Source organism: Rhineura floridana, chromosome 5 (genome assembly GCF_030035675.1).
Source record: "Rhineura floridana isolate rRhiFlo1 chromosome 5, rRhiFlo1.hap2, whole genome shotgun sequence".
NCBI classification, from domain to species: Eukaryota; Metazoa; Chordata; class Lepidosauria; order Squamata; family Rhineuridae; genus Rhineura; species Rhineura floridana.
In genome coordinates this window covers 105,993,989-106,012,801 of record NC_084484.1, presented here as the reverse complement: position 1 = coordinate 106,012,801, position 18,813 = coordinate 105,993,989, and the positions used below count along the sequence as shown (strand labels likewise).

The 18,813-nt window shown below is 41.4% G+C and overlaps 1 protein-coding gene across 1 annotated transcript; it reads right to left on the bottom strand.

The window, feature by feature from the left end:
- Nucleotides 1-1,921: 1,921 nt before the first annotated feature.
- On the bottom strand, nucleotides 1,922-16,164 carry ADAMTS1 (ADAM metallopeptidase with thrombospondin type 1 motif 1). The gene is made up of 9 exons (XM_061627877.1): nucleotides 15,244-16,164; nucleotides 11,592-11,938; nucleotides 10,700-10,832; nucleotides 9,531-9,698; nucleotides 7,706-7,992; nucleotides 6,914-7,100; nucleotides 6,635-6,807; nucleotides 4,955-5,130; nucleotides 1,922-4,041 (listed from the first exon to the last, which is right to left on the bottom strand). Exons 1-9 carry the CDS (start codon nucleotides 15,857-15,859, stop codon nucleotides 3,291-3,293), a joined length of 2,838 nt encoding a protein of 945 aa, XP_061483861.1. The 5' UTR covers nucleotides 15,860-16,164; the 3' UTR covers nucleotides 1,922-3,290.
- Nucleotides 16,165-18,813: the final 2,649 nt, after the last annotated feature.

Sequence of the window (18,813 nt, the reverse complement as noted above, 5' to 3'; positions counted from 1 at the left end):
ACTTTAAGGTTGACAATGAGGACATTGAACTTGTCAAGGATTATCAATACCTTGGCACACTCATTAACCTACATGGAGACAATAGTCAAGAAATCAGAAGAAGGCTAGGACTGGGGAGAGCAGCTGTGAGAGAACTAGAAAAGGTCTTCAAATGCAAACATGTATCACTGAACACTAAAGTCAGGATCGTTCAGACCATGGTATTACCGTTCTCTATGTGTGGATGTGAAAGCTGGACAGTGAAAAAAGCAGATAAGACAAAAATTAACTCATTTGAAATGTGTTGGAGGAGAGCTTTGCGCATACTATGGACTGCGAAAAAGACAAATAATTGGGTGTATAGCACAGTGGGGAGGACAGCCTGGCTGGGAGTCCAGAGTCTGTGAGTTCAAATCCCTGCTCGTGTCTCCTGGGTGTAAAGGGCCAGCTAAAGATCACCCCACAGTGAGTGGCTCAGGGGTTATGTGCCCTGCCACCTGTGAAACCGTGGGCAAGTTGCATAGTCCAAAGGAGCCCAGTTGCCCCCCAGCTGGCAGTTGCGGACAAGGAAGGGGTTGACTTGTGCAGCTGTGGCAAGATGAGCAAGCCCTAGCCAGCTGGGGAGGACTACCCTCAGAGGGAGTCAATGGGAAACCCCCTCTGAATACCGCTTACCATGAAAACCCTATTTGTATTGTAGCCATAAGTTGGGATCAACTTGAAGGCAGTCCATTTCCATTTCAGAACAAATTAAACCAGAACTATCATTAGAAGCTAAAATGATGAAACTGAGGTTATCATACTTTGGACACGTCATGAGAAGACATGATTCAGTAGAAAAGACCATAATGCTGGGAAAAACAGAAGGGAGTAGAAAAAAAGGAAGGCCAAACAAGAGATGGATTGATCCATAAAGGAAGCCACAGACCTGAACTTACAAGATCTGAACAGGGTGGTTCACGACGGATGCTCTTGAAGGTCACTGATTCATAGGGTCGCTGTAAGTCGTAGTCGACTTGAAAGCACATAATTGCTCTTTTATTTTTGTAAACTGATACGTATTTTGACTTCTGCCACATTGCATGGTAAAATAATTTCACCTTTGGTTCCACAGAAACATCTATCAGGTAAGTCTGTTGCTGCTATTTTTGGACAGCAGCATGCCAGATTGAAATGCAGCTGTGCAGAGGGATCCTATAGCAAGGCATTCATACAAAGTAGCTCATCACATGGATCCAACAATTTTCACTATTCTTCATCAAGAACTTCAGATTGCAGTGGTGTGGTGGAAAGCAGATGGATTCACGTACCGAGCTGCCTTAACCTGAATAGCGTGCCATGCAGTTGTATTTCATATGGCTACCATGGCAATGTATTCATGTATGAATTAGTCCTACACTCAAGTCCAAATGGAGCATAAATGTTGTTAGGACTGTGTTCATAGAATTGTAGAGTTGGAAGGGGCCTATAAGGCCATTGAGTTCAACCCTTTGCTCAAGCAGGAATCCAAATTAAAACATGGCCAACAGGTGGCTGTCCAGCTGCCTCTTGAATGCCTCCAATGTTGGAAAGCCCACCATCTCCCTAGGTAATTGATTCCATTGTCGTACCACTCTAACAGTTAGGAACTTTTTCCTGATGTTCAGTTGAAGTGTTGAACTAAGTTTGAGTATCTTTACACCCAGGTAAGAGCTAAGCCTGGATTGTGATAGGGATCATGAATCTCAATTACAAACCAGATGATGGGGGGCAGAAGCATAAACAGAACTTGGTAAAGTCCTATGACAGTATCTGCATACGAACATTGTGCAAAGCAGGACAATGGATTGTGACTTGTCATTTGGTAAGCTTCACAACAGCTGTTTCTTTAACATATTAATGTGAACATCAATGAAATAAAAACCCTCATACAGTTTCCAAAATTTATAGTGTTTATTATCTCTAATATCATATTATATTGCATAAATACTCTATCCTTGTTATATGCCTTTTTTTAAAAAAAGTGATAACTTAGGAGATCATATTAGACAAGAAATATAAAAATAAATAGGTTCATTATATGCATTTATTAGCAATTATAACCCTTCTCAGAAGGGAAATACTATAAATACTTATAAAGTATGTATCCCCTATAGTAATACATTTTACTATATACATATGGAGAGCCATATTTTCTCATAGCATTAGCACATACTTTTAAATATGTGGGTATTGGCATATTGCTGTGGATGGACCTGCTATCCCTCAGCTGTCTTCCCTGCCTTACAACTGAATCAAACAATGTAAATTTGGTGGGTGCCATGCACTGAGATTTTCTATCCATAAAATTCCATTCTTTATTTGTAGAAGATCACATGTAGGCATGTTACTGTTGACCAGCATGTGGAAGCTGTACCTTAACGAAGTGGTGACTGTTACCATAACTCGAATGGCAGCAAGTTGGGACTACATTTGCATGAAGAAACAAGGCACATGCATATGCTCCATAGCTAAAGTTGAGTTTCCTTGGAGTCCTTGGAACAAATGGGGGCATGAAGCAAGCAGACACACACACACACAAGCACAGTCCAGGCCCATTAAGAATGGTATGTAGCCTTGGAATTGCTACCATTCTAACTCAGTAGACTGAGCATACCAGCTGCACGGAAAAAAAGATCTCAATAAATCAACAAAGTGTAAGAGCACTACATTCTGGTTATCAGGATATTTAACAAGCAGCCATCATTGTACTTGTTTTCTTCCTGGTGAAAATTTCACTTTACTGTTATATAAAACTCTTAACTAAATGATAGCAGCCATGAACTATATAGTCATTTTTTTCAAACACTGTTTTTTTCTTTTGTGAGGTAGGCAAGAGCTGACCAATAATTAGGCATAGAATAAAATTGTCTTCCTTCTCTAACTTTGAACAAGAGAGCAATTTTATCTGTACCACAAGACAAACTCTAGAAGTTTAACAACCCCCCCCCAAACTCTCACTAAAACATTGAAATGTTTGTTTGAACTTCTTTGGCCACTGCCTATGTTTTATTTAATTTGTAACAGACTTAAAAAAGGAAGTTGTAATGCCTCAGGGCTTTACCTACTGAAGATGAAATAGCTAGCAACTAGGGTGTTGTTTTACCAGATTTTCAGCTGACAGGATTTTTTTTTGATTCAATACTATCTAACATTATTTGCATTGTCCCATCTCAGTGGATCCACTGTGAATTTTTCCATGCAAATTACAATTGCTACCTCTCATAGTTCATTTTCAGTGCTTTGGTCTGAAAAGAAAAGAAAAACTGTTAACTTTCCCAACCTGTTATGGTTTAGCTGCAGTTTGTAACATTACAAATGTCTGTTAAATGTTTAGGTTTCTTTGAAATGTCACAACTTTCATGTGACAATGTGGTGCCATCAAAGGAACGGCATTTTAATAATCTCTTCTTGAAACCATTCCCACATGTCTTAGAACATGGTGACCAGTCTCCCAGCTGCCACTGTGGGCATGGTTTGTCTGCACATGGTCGAACATCACTTGGCCTGAGTTCTTTTGCACAGTCACTGCCAGGCTGTCCATTCAGGTCTCTACATTCTACAGATCTCCTCTGCCAACCAGTACCACATGACTTAGAACATTCTCCCCATTCTTCAAAAATCCATTCAGATAAAATTGTTTCCTTGATTGCGTTGAAAGATTCAGACTTTTTACTGGAAGGCTTCTCAGACTCTGACTGGACTGATTTCTTTATGAAATAGGTATATTTAATTTTAGGTTGAAATGAATTAATTTTAGGTCCCACAGTAAGGACCTGTACTGTTAAAGGTTCCTTCAGTGGGCTGAAGCTGCGAATTCTTTCCAAAGAAGCAGATGTGCCACTGTACCTCAAAACACTCCCTTTATGGGTAATGTCTTGCTCTAGTGGAGATAGTGTATAATCACCGTTGAGAATATAAGTGCCGTCAGCAGCTTTAACAGCAAGAAAGCTACCATCTTGTCTTGTACCCCTGTTATTTCGTTGTTTAACTTCGATGTTTGTTGCCCCAGCAGGGATCACAACAACATCATGATAACCGGGTCTAGAGGGAAGAAAAAGGACAGGAGTTGAGTCTTCAGCACAACCTTATTGATTCAAGGATTACATCAAGTACAAGAACCCCTTAAATATTAGACAGGTACCATCTTTGTTATCTTTTTGGTGCCTATTGAAGACTTTCCTCTTTCAACAAGCCTTTTAAGTTGAGACCTATCCCAGTCTGTGTTGGAATTGCTTTTTAATATGTTCTTAAACCTTCTTTTAAAAATGTTTTTGATCTTAGATGTTTTGAAAGCTTTTTTAAAGTAATGGTTTTGAAGATGTTTGGTTTTAATGTGTTTTAAAGTTTGTTTTTATGATGTTTTAATGTTTTTGGTGCTTTTGTTTGCAGCCCTGGGCTCCTGCTGGGAGGAAGGGCGGGATATAAACAACAACAATAATAATAACAATAACTTATGATAGGTTGGGTCTTTGTAGCTCCAAATGGGAAGTTCCTGTATATTAATGTAAGCTTGAAGTAAATGGTTGGGTTTAGGAGTTTAGTGAAAAAGATTTGTCTGTATACTATCAAGGGTTAAGAGGAAAAAACAACCATGAGCACGTTATCTCCACCAAGGGCCACAGAAATACAGCTGGAAGAGCTGGATAAAAACCATGCAGGAGACGAAGCCGTGACAACTCAAGCCAGAATTTCCAACAAGATCAGAAGGATCCAGTATGATTCCTACAGTATGATACCTACTATTGGAAGCTTGTAATTGCTGTTTTCTTTCTTTTTCTTTTTAATAATGTTATTTGTTATTTAATTTTGAGAATTGTATTATTTTATTGATGTATTGATGTATTATGTTCTATTGATGTATTGCTATATTCGTGTTTTTTGTAAGCCGCCTTGAGGGCCTTTTGACCATAAGGCAGGGTATAAATTTAAATAATAATAATAACAACCAACGCACCTGGAACTAGAAAGCATTCCAGACACTTTCTTGCAGGTAGATCCATTGCCTCCACAGACACCACATTTATCAAACTTCTTACTGGAGCCTATGATGCGATCACATCCAGCTTTTACACATTGCCCCTGGACGCAGACTGAAGTGGAATCTGGGCTACATAAGGTTCCGTCCACCACCTTTAAAGAGAGCAAAGAAGCCATGATTAGAAGGTACATGTGTGGTACTAAGCATTTAAGGCACCGGGCACAATCTAGTCAAAGTTAAGCAGTTTTAAATTATATTTGTTTCAACAGAGGAAATGTAAGCTGTCCCATTGAAATTCGACAGTGGGCATCAGAAGAAAACTGTATTTTTGTTGTCCTCATTCAGTTAGTGTGATGCATGTGTAGAAATGGGCTTCCATGAGCACATCACTGGCTGGAATTGAACTGCATGTACACAAGGGTATTGCCTAACTGCTTCCTGGATCTCTATATCCTACACATGGGGGCTGTGCAGGTGGTTTCTAATAATTAGGAACTGTGTGTGTATAATACTGAACAGAAGTCCAGGTCTGTAAGCTAGTAATCTGTAAGGATTTTTTTTGTAGGGGGGGGAATAGGTAGTGGAATGGAGGGATGAACAGTTTTCCTTCTCTCAGAATTCAGCCCTCCCAAACCTCACATTGGTGTTCAGACCTGACAACAGAAGTCCTCTCTTGGACAGTTAGGGGCATGTAGATGCTCATGCACAACATCACAAAGACAGCCCCTTACTCCTTACCTGTCTCTCTAGATCAAAAGTTATATTCTGTAAGAGCAACAAACATACCCTGATCTTCCAGCACTTGTGTCAACAGGAGCCTAATTAACTGCGTCAAAGATCAGGAACTCAGCAGACAGCTAAGTAATATTTCATTATGAAAAATATTCCTATTATTTACTTCACATTTGATGAACCTTTAAGCTTTGGGAGTGAGTTCCTCTGACTGATAACTTTAAAACTGAAACTAAATCAAAAAGTGCTTCATCTCTTTTTAGAAATTATATATTTAGTAATTAGGCATACAGATAGAGACTGAAGGAATGCCTAGATCATAGAAAAAATTCAGAAACTTCATAATAAATTTTAAAAGGGAGAAAAATCAGATAGAGAAACAGAATGACTATGCATGCAAATCTGCTTGCAGTGATAAGATTAGTTTGCAGAAGAAGCTAGAGGAATGAGGTCATTTGAATAAAATGTTTTTATATAAGTAAGCACCTCTCCAAGCATTCTCAGGAATAATACAATTTAATGCCATATATAGAATTTTCCACAAACATGGAGGGGGGAAGGACCCACAAAGTGCTTTGCCAGTGAAAAGTCAAAAGTAGAAAAAATATTTTTATTACTGCCTGATGCATTTTGGGTAGAAGTAACCCTTTATCAAGGGCAATCTCAAGCCAGCTGTGTGTGAGGACTCATTCAGTTGGCTATACTGATAAGACAGCAGCTTTAAACTTCCTTGATATTGGAAATGGTTACTTCTACCCGAAATGCGTTGGGCAGTAATAAAAATACTTTTTTCTACTTTTGGCTTTTTAACTTGCAAGGTACTTTGAGGGTACCCCCCTCTTGTTTGTGATACTTTTAGGTGCCTCCCTCCTTGCTTTTCCACATATAGAATTTTGCATACAATTAATACACACCCACACTAACCTTAGGCTGAAAAACAAAGAAATAGCCAGTGCCTTTTGCAAGGCAGACAAGCTTGCATCTGTCTTTGGGAGAGACTCCAGCATACTTGGGTGTCCATTCCACTGCAGGCCCAGTTCCAAAAGATTTGGAAATATCATTGTGAGTCTCACACTGTTCCTCCCTGAAGGTTTTCCCTGCTCATAAAAAGACATTTATTAGGCACTGGAGAGAGATCTTTCATTGTTTCTCTGTTATAGCTGCTACATTTCTTTTCTAATTTAAAAACTAATTGTAGCTTACCATTGTTGTCAGGACAGTCTTCAATATTACATGACCTGTACTGCACCCGCTTTCCTTCACAGTATTTTCCTCCATTCTTTGGAACTGGATTGTCACACTCTCGCACAGAGTACTGCACTCCACCATCACACGTCCTTGAACACTCTCCCCAGGGTCGCCATGACCCCCAGTCTCCATGAACAGGGGTCTACATTTTGAAACACAGAAATAAACGTGCATGTTAAACATTTTCTGGAAAAAAATACTGATAATTAGAAACAAGTTTTAGGCTGCAACTCTTAGTCTGCAATCCTATACACATTTACTTGGGAGTAACTTCCTACTTCTGTGTAGACATGTACAGGATTTCAGTTTCAGTGCACTCAACTTGTGGGGCTGAGTTGAGTGAGCACAGGATTCTTTTGATCCTGAGCTAGCCACATTGCTGTCATGTGATAGCAACAGGCCTAATCTGTTGTGCCAGCCTGGAATCTAGCCCAATCCAGTGCCATTTTCCCCTGCTCCTGCTGCCCTGGGTTGGCATATGCGGAGGGGTTGTGGATGCAGTGGTGGCTATGCCACCACATCAGGCCTGACTTCTGCCAGTCAGTGGTTTGGATTCTCCCCTTACTTCTGAGGAAACACACAGGATCACTATACTAAACTAATATTACAAAAAAATTATTTACCAACATTAAAATTCAAGGGGCTCAGAATATTCCTCATTTGCTTAGCTACACCCTCATCTTACACTACACTTTATTGCTCTTCCTGCAACATTGTATATTCTGCTTTACAAAAAAAAATACTTACATCATAATGCTTCTTGTCTGTCTTGTTAACACACTTGCCATTCATGCACCACTTCCCCTCTCCACAAATGGTGCCGTCTGCCCAAGGAAAATGTTTGGTTTGGCACACGAGTAATCCACCAGAAGTGCCAGTACACCACAAAGTTGTGCATGTGCTGGCCGCATCAGGGCAATGCTTGGAATCCTCTCCAAATGTGAACTGGCACTGCCTATTTGCATCGTACAGTGTTCCAGGTAGATCAGAAGGGAGTTGTATAGGCTTGTGAGGCTTGTCCAGCAAACACTCACCTGAAAAGGAGAGACAGGAAACTTTTGTTTAAAAGGTAGGTTGTGTTTTTTTTTTAAGAAATATAGTAACAAACTTGGTTTTTGGAAATCTCTGTTCAAATGCCTGCTTAGCCATTAACTCACTAGGTAATTTATCAGCTCGCAGGATGAAGTCCTTATTTTATTTTAATTTATTTATTTAACAAAATTTATATGCTGCTTACTACAACAAAATACATCTAAGACAAGTGATTTACAATAGACATTTGTTAAATGATTGTGTGAAAGTGATCAAGATAATGCTTTAAAAGCATTTAGGAACATAGGTAGCTGCCTTAAACCAAGACAGACCTCTGGTCCATCCAGCTCAGTAGCCATGGTGACTGGGGCTGATGAGATCTGGAATTCAACAACACCTGGAGGGCGACAGGTTCCTTATCCTTGGCAACCCTGACTGACAGTGGTCTCAGGGGTTTCAGACAAGAGTTTTTTCCTGCCCTATCTAGAGATGCTGAGGATTGAATCTGGACCCTTCTGCATGCAAAACATGTACTCTGCCACCGAGCTACAGTCCAGCTATGTACTTTGGCATATTACAAAAACTATAAAAGTGACTGAAATCACTAAAAAATGTTTTAGACTATTGAAGTAGATCAATCAATATTTGATCATCCATTTTGAACCGTAAAATGGAAGTTGCCATTTATTTATTTATTATTTGATTTATATCCCGCCCTTCCTCCCGGCAGGAACCCAGGGTGGCAAACAAAAGCATTAAAAACTTTAAAACATCATAAAAACAAACTTTAAAACACATTAAAACAAAACATCTTTAAAAATGTTTTTTAAACGTTTGAGCTTAAGACTATCCCTATGATCCATCTAGCAGCCTTTTCCAACCGGTGTGCCTCCACATGTTGTTGGACCACAACTCCCATCAGCCTCAGCCATTGGCAATGCTGGCTGAGGCTGATGGGAGTTGTGGTCCAACAACATCTGGAGGCACACTGGTTGGGAAAGGCTGCATCTAGTATAGCATTCTGTTCCCAACAGAGACTGGCCAGATGCTTCTAAGAAATGTATACAAAGGGCTTGAAAACCTCAGCTCTACTGTATTTGTCCTCCACATCTGGTATTCAGAAGCATGCTGGACATGGGTATGGAGATTGCTTTTAGTTACTATGACTAACAGCTGTCTGATGAAGGCCAAGTAAAATTCCCTTGTGACATTCTCCTAACAGTATGGAGGTCACTTACATATAAGCATTTCCTGTTTGGCTCAGATAACCCACCCAAGTGGGTGAGTGAACCAATTGTGTGGGGTTTCCCCATGGACTCAGCACCCACCCTTTCTGGATTGGTGCCAGTCCTGTGGGAAAGACCCATGTCATTTTGCAAACCATATAGATGGGCCATTTAAGATATTCTCCTAGCTGCCTGGAAGTGGGACAACTAACAACATTTATTAGAATTGTTTTAGCAAATTGGAAATCAAAGAGTTAAATATAAGCGGCATAAAACACCTAAGATTAGAAAGATAAATTGACACCACAACTTACCATGACCGTTATCCAAAAATGTAGTAATCATATATGCACTGCATGGAGACCAAGGCTGGCTTCGATCCAAGTTAGCAAGCATAGATGCCATCATATGGGAGTCCCTGCTTATTCCATTAATACCAGCACATTGTTTTGCATCATCATGGGGCATATTAAATACATGGCCTGAAAGAAAAGGAGATATGATAAAGTCTGCTATATACATTATGATTCTTTGAAATTACATGTCATTGTCTAATCAACCATTTATTACACATTTGCATGAATGTAATCTTGATGTGTATTCCTGGAGCAAAGTAGTCACATTTTAGGATATTATGTTGGCACACATAATGTTATATTTAATCCCATATATCCAAACAGTGACAGAGCAAATTTATTTCACGGCTGCAAGGACACCTCTCAGGGTTGCAAGCAGCTAAGTGTAAGCAAATTTTAAACAAGACCTTCTCTTACTTTGTTTGGTAATTAAAGGTTTGGTAAAAATGTTTTCCCACAACACTTCCCCTGGGAATGGTGCTACATCAGGATGCAGCATCTTTCCAATTGTTTAATTTTAAAAGGATAGCCTGGACTATCAAGCAGCTCTGACACTGCTTTAGGGTAGAGAAACCCTGAGCTAATTTGTTTAGAATAGTAACACACCTGGCCCTTCCAAAATGTAATAGAAATGGTTTTCTCCCCACCCCTGAACATCAATCTGGGAAGAGGGTTGTTTTATCCTCCCTCTTCCCTGAAATACCAAGAAAAAAAAGTCTGAGTAGCACTAATTAAAATGCCTTTGCTTCCAGTGATTGTTCCCCAATTGCTGACTGACCTCAGGGTTATTCTCAGTAAGGTGGTAAATCTCTGGCTCTATCACTTCAGACTACAAGTGGGAGCTCACATAACTGAATTCTTCTCTATAAGGTTTTGACATAGCCTGCTCCTTAAGATCTAGTTTTCTATGTGCACAGACATTTTGTTATTGGATAAACACTCAATCATGCATTCTCTAACCTGTCTGAAGTGGTACAGCCCAGACACAAGTTTACTACCTCAATGGGAACTAAGCACAAGTAACAGATAACCATGACAATTTAATAACTTAAAATATAGACTAATATATATAATGCATGTTTTAAAATGAATAAGCTTGCCACAGATCTCCCTTGAATTTCAATTACCTAATTCATGAGTAGTAGTAAAAGCAGCTTGCAAACCATCATCTTCTATGACAGAGCAACTGCGGTTTGGATCACAAGCTGTTCCCACATCAGCCATCCCAAGAGTATCACATGTCTTGGCACCACAGAGATCCTATATAAGAAAGAAAAGAGTCAGTTTCATTATTAATTAGGTCAGAAGCATAACCTTGGCAGTAAGGATCTTACTTTGGCAGTATGCCTTTCCTTATGGAAAGAACATTAATGTTCAGTATTTCAACAGGTATAAAGATAATTCTCTCTTGGAAGGGCTTGCACAATTCTTGCAATCATGCTGCAAGGAATATATTTTAAGCCAATAGTGTATAACTCCTATGAAGGTTTTTTAAGCAACCTGGTGAATTATCCCACACTTCAGTGTATGAGTTTTCCCCTCCTACTTTATGCAGTTGTATGGCAATGGAAATTTACCCGGAACTTCTTGTGAATGGTTTCCAGGTAATTTGCCTCCTGGCCAGCAGCCAAAGAAAAAAAAATCACAAATCAAACTCTTGGCAGTATGTATGCTGTGTTACTTTCTTTCCCTGGTTTCCAACTGGGGGAAATGTAGCAAGTAAAATGGGTGCATTAACCCATTCCTTCAATGGCTGGATCTGATGAACAATCTTTCTACAAATTCAAATGAAAGGGTTCTGAATGCATAGGTTGCAAATGTTTATAATACATTTATATAATTATTTTCTTACATTTATATCTTCTGTCATGGAAACCAAAGTGGTTCCCAGCTAGTCACCCATCCAGGCACTGACCAAACCCAGACCTGCTAATCTTCAGCAAAGAGGTGACCCCATGTGATTTCAGACTGTTCTCTGGAATCTGCCAAGCAAGACATTTTTCATTATTTTCCCCTTACCTGTCTGGTGAAAAGAATTGCAGTGTCATAATGCTCAGCATGCCGGTCGCTGGGAGGATTGTGTTGCTTTTGCCAATTGCAGAAATTTCTTAGGGTAAGAGCAGCATTTGAGGATACATCAGGCCCCTTCTGCTCATCATAGATGGCCATTATTTTCACTACCACCAGACTGACAGAGTTCCGGATACTGGGATGCTTATACAATTTGGCAGCCACAGATAGGAGTGTAAGCAGATAATGTTTCAGTCCATTGCCATGGAACTCTGCCATAGATTGGTCTGCTACAAGCAAGGTTTCCACATAGCGAGGGCTTGATACAAATCTTTTCTTCCTTGTGCTTCTGTGTCCTATATTTTAGAAAAGAAAAAGATTTACAAATAGCTGATTGAGAATTTATTTACTATTTAAGCTCTATAAATCAAATATTTCCAACACCATTTAAACAATTAGGAAAGAAACAACTTTTTATTATTAAAAGCATAAGGCATGCACATCAGATGGGAACTCAACAGTACTGCAGTGTTGTTCGTTTCAACCTGTGCAATGTTAACACACTCTCATTCACAAAGGCTGTGATCCACAGATCACTTACTTGAAAATATTTCCATTTCAGATTACAGCATGAATCTCCCTTGCTGGTGCAAATAAATCTTCACAGGCCACTTTGGCCAAGACTCAGATTCATGAAATGAAAGGCTGGCCTAGGATCAGGTCCAAAATCTCATTATGGATCCATGTAAGTTATATTTCTGTGCTTGTCATTATATACTAGGAATGGGGTTTTCCCCGCTTTTCCTGGGAATGGAACATCTTCATAATGGTGACAGCTGCTTTCTTGGTTTGGAAACAAAATGTCTTGCCTGTCTGTAGGAGAAGTTGTTCCTCTACTAGTGTTGGTTGGGACATAGGCAGACCTCTGCCCATAGGCACTCTAGGGAAGTAAGTAATCGTCTTTCCTTTGCAAAAGGGGAATGTTTCAACCATCTCTTTCTCCAGCACTTGGAGAAATACTGCTGCCATCATTGGGCAGAAATATGTCCCGCCTTCCTATAGCTGTAAGTTAGCCTGTTGCAGATGGAGGCCCATTCTCCTGCCCACAGACCCAACTGCTGAGCCTCCTGACCAGAAGAGGCCTATCTTCTTTTTGAACAAATGGTCTATGTGGAAAGGCAGATCCAACTGACTTAGGAGGTGAGTTACACTTTTTTACATTCCCCACTCGTCCCAATTTTAAACTGGAATATGGTTTCATTGTGAATTCTGTAATTCTTTTAAAAATAAAGTATTGTATTCAATTAAATGCTGCCCAGAGGAGATTCACTGAAATTAATGAATCTAAATGAGTCAAATCAATTATCTTCAGTGGGTCTCTGCTTAGGAATACCACCCAAAATTTGTAATTAAACAGAAGAAAAGGATATGTATATGAAACCAAGAATGAATGTACAATTTGTACTGGGATTAAAACAGTAGAAGTCATGCTTGGAAGAAGTGCCCTCTCCCTTCCGGTAATAAAACCTTGCAAATTATGTCATGCTGGCACTGGAAATCAAAAGCCTTGATTAAGGCTTGTGCGGCTCCACGTCGAAAGCAGAGTGCAAGAATAAAAGTTTGTGTCAAGCAGTCAATTGCTTCTGTGACCCAGTTCTTGTGACCTTACTGCATCACTTTCTGTACTCCAGACACTGTGTCCTTGTCCTACTCCTAGTGGCTTTTTCTCCAGTTCCTCATTGGCTGTATGAGTCATGTTAAACGTCTTTCATTCTCAAGCCCTTCTTGGACTGAAACTTCCTTCCCCTTTGCTGCACCTGTGTCCAAAGGCATGGCTGTGGATATTCTTTTCAATGAATGACCATACTGTACAGCGATTAGCACCATTTTAGGATACTTTTGTGTCAATACTGCCTTTTTTTCTATGACCATATACTTAAGAATACAGTGAGCTTGATTCACTATTCATTTTGTTCCCTGGTGTAATTTGCAGTGGAAATTTCCTAATCATAAAGGCCATGTAAATTAGTGGAAGCAGCAACAGTCTTAAGTTATTCATCTAACTACAAATGCTGCCCTTTCCTGCCCATGGAACTAAAAGCAGCTTTGGAAAGGAGTAATTTAGACTTAGGAAAGGGGCAAAGCAGGAAAGTATCTTCAACAAGCATTTACTGCTGGAGTTGAGTGCTCAAGCTTCAGAAACCAATGAGTGTTCTGTGAGGCTAAGAACATTGTGTCACCCATAAAGATCCCGTGATGTAGATGGAAAATATATCTGAACTATCTCCTCTCATTCATACCTTGGGACTAGCAATGGGTGCTATACCACTAAGGGCCCTTCCTATGCATACTTATGTGGGAATAAGCCATATTAAACATATTGGGAATGATTTCTGAATAAATCTGCATTTGTCATGGCTGCAGTCCTATACACACTTTCTTGGGATTGTCTCTACTTGCAAGTTGAGGCACCTCAGGATCAGACTGCAGATCCCCAATTTCAATGGAATGTATGCTCCATTGTTCAGAGATAGGAGGTTTAACTATTTAGGACTCAAAAGTACATTTCAATGAGGTTTGACATAGATATATTTATTCATAAGTTACAATTCTAAATAGATTTAGCCCTACTCAGTTCAATGAGAATTGTTCTTAGCCAACATGAACAGGACTGCAACACCACTGTTAGGTTCAAGGTCCTGCCTCATTTTAATTGCAGAGAAACAAAATCTCTTTGCAGTTAGGAGATGTGCAATGCAATCTTGTTTGCTTAGAGCTTACTCTCTTAAATGAGTTTAGGATTGCAACCAAAGTCTTACTAAATTGCATTTCTACCTTTAGCCTGCATTACATTAAAGCTGAAATCCTTTACACACTTGCTGGAGAGAGCAGGACTACATTTAACTCAGTGTAATTTATTTCCAAGCTATGTGGGATCAGGTTGTGTGTTCCTTTAATTTTAATTAACACTGCAGTTAGGTGGCCTACTCAAACTGCTAATTACCACAGTATTACCACTGAACAATGGCTGTAATCCACACACCAATCATTCCAGAGCAGTCCAAGTCTATAAACACTTCTCTATCTGTACACAATATGTGGATTATATCAGTGCAAATGCAATTGTGCATGTTTATCTGGAAGTCAGTTCTACTGAGTTCAATGGGACTCACTCCCGTTACATAGGATTTGCAGTCTAAAGCTGCTTGGAAATAGTGCCTATTGCAATCAGTGGGACTTACTTCCAAACAAATACGTTTAAGATCCAAGAATAAAAGGCGCGATTGAAGAGCTTATCTAGTCATACACCCGTTTCCGGGTTTCTTTGGAAAGAAGTGCGATGGGAAGCAAACCACCAAGTACTAAAACTAGCCTCATTTAAGATAACACAAACCAGCTTTGTTGTAGATTTCTTTTTTCGTTCTTTCATGTCAATCTACCCCCCCCCGCTCCATTTGGGAAAAGCAGCTTTTAAAGGCGACCAATCGTAGGAAGTCGAATGGAGCCTTTGGACCACTCCGGGCGCTTTAGAAAGCCAGCAAAAGCCCGGGCGCATGCGTACCACACAGCATCCCACTGACGTTCCCACCAAGACTGAACTCCCTTGTTTGGGTTCAGCGGCTTCCCAAACCAGGAGAGCAAAATGCAGGGCGACCAATACCTGCGCGCATGGCGTGCTCCGCCGCTGCCTCTTGATGCTGCTGCCCTTCTGCCGCTGAGGGGTAGTTCATGCCCGTCACCCCACACTTCGACTTGCCGCCTGGGTGGGGGCTTCTCCGCAGGCGTCGCCGCAGGACGTGGAGCCGGAGCAGCTCGTCTCCTTGGGGGTGGGAAGCGTTGGCCGGCTGGATGAGGTACTCTACGCCGTGCAAGTAGAAAGCCCCGCGGAGCCCTCCGCAGAGGCTGAGGGCGACGGCGGAGAGCTGGTCCCCGTTGACGGTGCCGGAGTAGAAGCAGCTGGCCAAGTCTGCGCCGCCGACGGGCTGCTCTGACACCTCTTCCTCCTTGCTTTGGGGGCGACTGCCCACGTATTGTAGCGTCAGGTCCGGCACCAAAAAACTGCTGTCGGGCTGCAGCTCCAACCTGAGGCGCTCGCCAAAGGCGTCCAGGCGGTACAGCCGCCAGCCGGGCTGTTGGTGTTGGTGCTGCCGCCGCCGCTCGACAGAATCCAGCCGCACGGGCACCACCAGTTCCTCTTCTTGCGGCGGCGGGCTGCCCCGAGCGGCCAAGCAGAGCAACACCGCGCTGAGCGCCAGACGTACTGCCTCCCCTTTCATGCTGCTCTTAGTGCGCGAGATTACTGGAGGAGAGAAGGGGGGGACCAAAGAAAGACGCCCAAAAATGTGTGTGGGGGGGCAAGCCCAAGCGCCTCAGCACCAACGCTTCTCTCGGAGCGGCTCAGCAGCAATGGGCTGCTGCTGTACTGTTTGCGAAGGCGGGAAGGGACGCTGCCGGATCCGGCTTTTCTCCACACGCGCCCAAAGTTAACTTGCAAAGCCCGACGACAGAGAGATTGGAAAAAAGGCAGGTCCCCGGCTTCGCCAGCGCCTCGGCCGCTTGCCTTTGAATGCGGGAGCTGAGGCAGCCCGCGCTTCCCTTTATGGAAGGGCTAGCCTACCCACCCTTCCTGGTGGGCGGGACCCCCTTAGACAAGCCTTGAGCTCACAGTGTGCGTAACTCGTGGCGGCTCCAGCTCGTTGCTGGATGCCTGCCTCCAGCCCTGGCGAACCGCCACCCCCTCCGTGCGGAGAGCAGCCGGTAGGCAGGCAGGCAAGGGAGGGGAGACGAGCCCGGGCTGAGTTGGTGATACCTGTCCCACACACGCACGGCGCACACTTGCTGCTCCCGCCACTAAAGCCATGTGGCCAAGAAAAGCGGCATCCGAGGCCGCGCGCCCTCCCCCTCCCCGCGACAACTCGCGCCGCTGTCTTTGCCAGCAGCTTAGGTTTTCCACGTAGGAGGCGCCTGCTGGGGTTGCTCGGTGTTCCAGAGGAAGGGAGGAGAGGAGGACACGGGAGGGCAGAGATTTCCTTGAATCCCATCCAAGCAGAGCTCCTCTAGCCTGGCCAGATCTTTTCCTTCCCACCACCCTCTCTATTCCGAGCCAAGGCTTTTAAAGGACGACGGAGACAATGAAGTCCATTTACGCATAAGGCAGAGTGTGTATGTATGTGTGTGAGAGAGACAGGCAGATTCTAGCAGGCTCGAATATATGATGCAGTTACGGGTCTTTCCCCTGAAGGTGTCTGCCACTGCCCTGCTCTGACATCCTAGACAAGATCCTTTAAAGCAGGGCAACAGTGGCACTATCCATTCGATTTAGTACAGGATGTGAAAAATGTGTTTTAATCAACCTTTTACATTTTTATTTATTGTTTTATTGTACATTTCTTGAAACACTTTTCATTAAAACAAAGGAGGAAGGGGTAGCTGAACAAAGACCGATAGACCCAAATCTTCTCCCCCCCCCCTCCTTAAAGTGTTCAGTACTGGGTTTTTTGGTTCATTCTCACCCACTCACCTTTGGAAAAGGAGAATTGAGGGGATTATGAAAAGGTCCCTAACTGCAGGGCAGGAACAGCACGTTCTAAATGGATCCTCAAGAATGTGGTCAGTTGTGAGCTATGAGTTTACCTATATTGCTTACTGTTCTTTCAAAGATCTCATGATGGCTACAAACTGTTGTACACCTATACTTCTGGGAAGTTTATATTATTTTTAAACCACTTAAACAGGCCTGCCCATGTAAGTGCAGCAGCCAATAAACTTATCTTAAAATCCCAACTAAACTTTAGAAGTATAGCTAATCCACTTAATTCTTTATATACAACATGTTTGAGATGTCCACTGTTTTGACTGCTTGTTTCCTGCCTCCCCCACCCAATTAAGGGAGGCCGCTTCTTGAGACCCAAGGCAAAGAATAAACAGGCACATGTCTGGAATGAACAGAACTAATGTGGTTATTGGTGTGCCACTAATACTTCTGAATCCAAAGTTCTCTGTTGCATCACTGCACATGAGGTTAAACTTCAGAGGGCTTCTTTCCTTTCATTTGGCCTTTGCACAATGACAACATTTCAACACTACCTTCTAGCTCCAGTGATTTGCTCCATGTCAGTGCCAGGAAAATATGCTGCTCTTATATTGCATATCTAAACATGTGTATTGCATAGTGTTGTTTTCTACAGCATTATATTTAATAAGATATGATAAGCTTTTGTCCACCTGCTATATTTTTGCCCAGGTAATTGTTATATTGGCACCACTCTAGGGCTAAGTGTAACATTTTCATGATAGCCCAGAGCACCGCCAACTTTCTTTCCCTGAACCAAAGAACATTACTAGACTAGAATTATTTGAGAAGCTGATTTATCTGCATCAGGGTAGAAATGCAGAAGATACTCCAAAGCACCATCAATGTAAGACATTGGTGTGATGGGTGGTTTTGGAGAGTCCACACCTCTGGAAATACCTATGATAGAAAAATAGCAAACAGACATGGAAAACTTTGGAAAATAAATAGCAAGTTTATTTCAAAATGGATATGCACTTTCAAGAAAATAGTGGTTGTTGATGACCTCTATGTTTTCTGTGCATTATTTGTAACATAATTTAAAATGTTTGTTGAGCCAAGTTGTGTGCATCTTTTTAAAAAGTTTAATAAGGTTTATGCCTAAATAAGTATAGATTATAGCCTCAGGCTGCTGTTGTAAGCATACTAGGAAACAAGTGTCTTCAAGTTTAATATCCCGCTTCCAGGAAGTGTTTTTCTAGTGAAATGTACTTCCTTCTATTAAAGTAGGAGAACAATAAACTACAGTAAATAAAAACAAAAGACAGCATTATCAATAGTTTTAAAATTATTAGATTGCTACAATAATTTATAAGTTGTAATGCTAATTTTTAAGCTCATCTGTGTACCAATCCCTCTTTATTTCAAATGCACCCCTCTGCTGGTTAAGCTTAACTTATATGGGTGACAACATAGCATTAATACTATCCTATATAACTTCAAATGATCATTTTATGTATGTGAAAGATATGGACCACCTTAAAAAAAATTGACGTAAAAAGCTAACAGTTTCTCCACCAGGTGGCACTCTGCTATTAAAAATCACTTTATAACAATGTTTGGTGCAACAGATGCTGAATTTAAGTTCTGTTCAAAGCATTAACATTTTATTCAATGTACGTGGTATTTTATTACAACAGTTTGTTTAACACTGTCATG